The sequence below is a fragment of the Quercus suber genome, unplaced genomic scaffold (assembly GCF_002906115.3).
Source record: "Quercus suber isolate HL8 unplaced genomic scaffold, Cork oak 2.0 scaffold_402, whole genome shotgun sequence".
Lineage (NCBI taxonomy): Eukaryota > Viridiplantae > Streptophyta > Magnoliopsida > Fagales > Fagaceae > Quercus > Quercus suber.
In genome coordinates this window covers 637,979-642,560 of record NW_027069853.1, presented here as the reverse complement: position 1 = coordinate 642,560, position 4,582 = coordinate 637,979, and the positions used below count along the sequence as shown (strand labels likewise).

The window sequence follows — 4,582 nt, the reverse complement described above, 5'->3', positions numbered from 1 at the left end:
AGCTTGAATGCCTTCCACAGCCAGAGAATCAAAGCATGGTTTTGCATCTCCCTCTATAACAATGTGGAGCGCATAGCCCAAACCTTCAGCATCTCACCAAAATCATCCTAGCCACCACAGCCAAAGTAGTAAAGTCATTTGAAAATAGCAGCATCCACATTTAAATTTATCATACACCTAGGAGGGGGCTTCCTGGAAATCATTTCTTCACTTTAAGCCATGTCATCCTCATGAGCTAAAGCTAGCAAATACTCTTTCACTCTATTTTCGATGGCACAGATGGTAGCCAAGATGTTAACCTCACCCCCATTGTGAACAATATGGTCTCTTAAATTCCAAATAGAATCCAAAGTGGATGTCATCTGCAAGGAGCATATCTCAACCACTTCGATCCCTGTGCTGCTAATCACTTGGCAGAAACTGAATGTGTGGATTTAGAACCAGCTTAATAATATCTGAAGGGTGCCAGATCTTAAACTCCAGCTGCAGGCATGCCATATGGCCCTTGCTGCAGGGCACTTAAAATGAGCATATGATTCCACTAAATTGCCACATAAGATACAGCTTGAATCACTAATTCTGGCAAGACACCAGATACTTGGTCTCTTATTATAAGGTTAAAAAATAATAATAAATAAAAACAATTCGACTAAGATTATGAACACAACACTTCAATATTATGGATATTTTGATTTTATGGATACAAGTACTTATTCTAGTTTTCAAAACTTCATAATTCTATGTCACATCCTAGAAAAACGTACTATTATAATTTTATACGATTGAATATTATTGCAATAAGAACGCTGGTAAGTTTATCAGATATCTGCATTACCACTATTATGTTGCTTAATAATCATAAGTGAAATAAATGCCTTTTTTTTTTTTTTATTATTTGATAAACAATACTATCTAACATACACACATATACATAGGGGAAGGGGATGAGACAAGGGAATACATTCACACGCCAACACCAAAATTGCATGCAGCAATTAGTGTCGCGGAGCAAGTGATAAACCCTTTTTCAATATCACACCTTATTGATGTGAGATGACTTGACAACACTGAGTATTTTTTTATATGATAAACAATACTATCTAACACACACATAAATAAAACTTTGAAAATTCAGCTAGCTAGCATATCTTTTACCGACCATCAGGATTTATAATCTCAGAAAAAATCGACATCAATCCATCCTGATATTCCTTACTAGCAAAACTTTGCTCCCCATGGAGGATAGCTTTTTCTACACTCCCTTGCAATTGCAATGTGAGCTCAAGACCCCACACCACATCATTCATTGATGGCCGTTCGGTTCCATTGTCATGCAAACAATTCACTGCAATCTCGCCAAATTTCTTCAAACACTCTGGTTCAATTTCAGCCTTCAATAATGGATCAACAATTTGATCAAGCTTTCCATTGCGATAACATTTCGGGGCCCACTCTGCTAGACTCATCTCCTCATGCTCCACCGTATGCATGATGGGTGGCCTTGCACACAACACTTCAAACAACACCACACCAAAAGAGTACACATCAGACTTCTCTGTCAATTGTTGGCGTCGATAATATTCCGGATCCAAATACCCAAAACTACCCTTAACCGTTGTGCTAACATGGGCCTTGGATGTGCTAGTAGGACCAAATTTTGACAATCCAAAATCGGACACCTTGGCTGTCCATTTCTCGTCCAATAAAATGTTTGTGCTCTTCACATCACGATGAATGATGGGGTGCTTTGCACCTATATGCAAGTAGTTTAACGCACGTGCCGCACCGATACAGATTTGGAGGCGTTGATCCCACGTAAGAGGTGTCTTATCAGTGTTGTAGAGATGACTACAAAGAGTCCCACCAGGCATAAAATCATACACAAGGATCATCTCGTTGCCATCATTGCAATATCCTATTAGAGAAACGAGATGGTGGTGGCGGAGCTGAGATAGTATCTCAATTTCTGTTTTGAACTCCTGGACCCCTTGTTGAGAACCGGGTTTCAACCGTTTGATCGCAACATGGGTGGCCCCACCATCAGTGTGTATGGACCCTTTATACACGTCACCGAACCCACCGACACCAATTATGGAATTTTGGTCAAAGTTTTTGGTCGCTGCTTTAATCTCAGCCAATGAGAAGTAACGGCACAAATAAGGTAGCGTTGATTCGCGAGTCTTTGTTGACTTGGAAGTGTGGAAAGAAAATGGACCCCGCCAACGCCAAGTAGTCTTGGCTCGCCGGAGAATCAAGAATCCGAGAATCAACAGAACAATAATGCCGGAAATTCCGCCACCAACGATGGCCATTATTTTTATTCTATTGTTATTTGACTTTGTTGGAAGCGGAAGTGTGTTGGGGTTGGGTCCGGCGAGATTTCCATTGGTGTCGTTGAGTTTGAAGATTTCGATACCGTTCAAGATTGCATCACGGTACACAGTTTCCCAGTTAAGTGGATCTGCAGCTATGGCGATAGAGAGGTACACTCTTTTCTGGCTTTCTATGCCAAACAACGATACAACGTAGTCCCTATATACGGGAACCCCACTCCCACCGCTCCATTTTATCACGTCGGCTGCCCTCTCAGCGCTTTGATTTGCAATGAATATGAGGAATTGTCGGTCGCCCTGCGCTTTAACCTCTGGTTCAAACTCGCAGAAGTGTAACCTAACAAGGTAATCAAACTGAGAATCCACCGGAAGTTGCCAAGTGAGATTGTATGACTTATTCAAGGTTTGGTTAATCCCCATAGTGCGGGCAACCATATAGACACCTTCTGGTGCAGTGTACGGAGGTATTTTGCTGAAGTTTAGTTCAATAGAGGGGTTAACTGGTACAACAGATGATAAATCTTCTGTGAAGTACTTCCTGTCCGAATTCCAGCTACGGAACATTCCTGTATCTTCAGTGGGTGAGATGGATCTCCCTCCAACATTTATTCTGTATAGCATCTCGAGAACAGTTCCATTAAGGACTCTGTACCACTGCTCTTGGCCGATAAAAGGGAGCCCTTGATCATCAGACGGAGTGTAATAGAGATTAGTAGGCATCGACAAGATTTCAATTCCGTTGACAAAAGCAAATGAATTGGAATCGCTTGGAGTTAAGGTTAAGTTCAGCCTCTGACCTTCCTCGATGTTGACACAGAATTCTCTAAATATGGTGTCACCGGAATCATCATCAGCGTCTGCTGTAAGCGAAGCATTAAAATTGTGAAGAAGAGTAAAAGGTCCAGCTTTGACAGAAAATCGGGCTTTAGAGCGATCAAAGGTGCCGTAAGTAGCTGGGTAGAAGTATAGTCGAACGAATTTTTGACCTGCAGTGACTGATGAGAATATATAGCTGAATGGGGAGAGAGATAAGCGGGCTGTTGTATAGGGTAGTTGTGTAGCAGAGGAGGATTGCTGCACAGCGCTTATAGTTAGAGATGCATTGTTTTGAGGATGTTCAACTGGGAAGAATATAGAATTCTTGTCTCCAATCCAGGGCCGACCATCTAGTGCGGTCGAATTGCCGTAGGAGCCACAGTCAAGGAGAATATTGTCCTCTGGTATGTAAGGAGACGGAGAGTTGCTGCCGACAGTGCTGGTCACGTGGTGCAGCAAGAAGGCGATGTAGAGAGGTGTGAAACATGGTCGGAGGGTGGCCCAAAGATACGCGTTGCTTCGGTTTCCCTTGCCCATTGTACCAGAGACAAAGTGAGTGTGTATGATACCTTTTTTTTTTTTTTTGGCTAATGCATTAGAGGCTGTTTGGTTTTTGTGTTTCCATCATCCATAACTCTATTTTTATCACTCATAACTCTGTTTTGGGTTTTATTTTTTTATTTTATTTCTTCCTTCTTCTTCTCTTGGGTTGGCTGTTCGGTTTTTTTTTTTTTTTTTTTTTTTTCACTGGGTTCGGTGAGTTTGGGCACTGAAAAAAAAAAAACTGCACCAAGTGACAGGTTTGGGGCCTATAAATAGTGTGAAAAATATTGAGTGATGGTGCCAAACAAATATGGTATTTTAAGTGATGATTGATAAAAAAAACTGCACCAAGTGACAGGTTTGGGCCTATAAATAGTGTGAAAAATATTGAGTGATGGAAAGTGAGTGATGGTGCCAAACAAATATGGTATTTTAAGTGATGATTGATGAGTAATGAGTGATAAGTGATGAGTGACAGAAATTGAGTGATGAAAAAAAAAATCCAAACACCCCCTTAGTATTGGGTGTAAAAATAGTGAGTTCTCAAATTCATGGGTTGTAAATAAATAAATAAATAAATAAATATATTATTGGAGAGAGAGACAATTACACTAAAAGGAATAGAGGAAAGAGAGATGAAAGAGAAGAGAGAAACCCTTTTTTTTTTTTTTTTTTTTTTAATTGTGTAGTTTGTAGTATTTTATTGGATTGGAAAAAATAAAATAGACAAATTAGTGTTTGAGATGTAAAATATGATTTTTTTAGAAATGATATGTCTATAACATTTTTACAATAAATTCTAAGTGATAGGTTATTACTAGTTGTTATTGTTGGGGCAAAAAAGTAATCTTAGTGTTAGTTTCAAATTTGAACCAATAACAACTAACCAC

General features: G+C 39.8%; 1 protein-coding gene across 1 annotated transcript; it reads right to left on the bottom strand.

Moving 5' to 3' along the window:
* Positions 1 to 863: 863 nt before the first annotated feature.
* LOC112015315 (receptor-like protein kinase FERONIA) lies at positions 864 to 3,735 on the bottom strand. Its single transcript, XM_024047702.2, has one exon. The coding sequence runs from the start codon at positions 3,684 to 3,686 to the stop codon at positions 1,152 to 1,154; it is 2,535 nt and encodes an 844-aa protein (XP_023903470.1). The 5' UTR covers positions 3,687 to 3,735; the 3' UTR covers positions 864 to 1,151.
* Between the last annotated feature and the right edge of the window lie 847 nt (positions 3,736 to 4,582).

Coding starts and splice junctions, on each gene's coding strand:
- LOC112015315 (XM_024047702.2), bottom strand. CDS start 3,686: ATGGGCAAGGGAAACCGAAGCAACGCGTATCTTTGGGCCACCCTCCGA.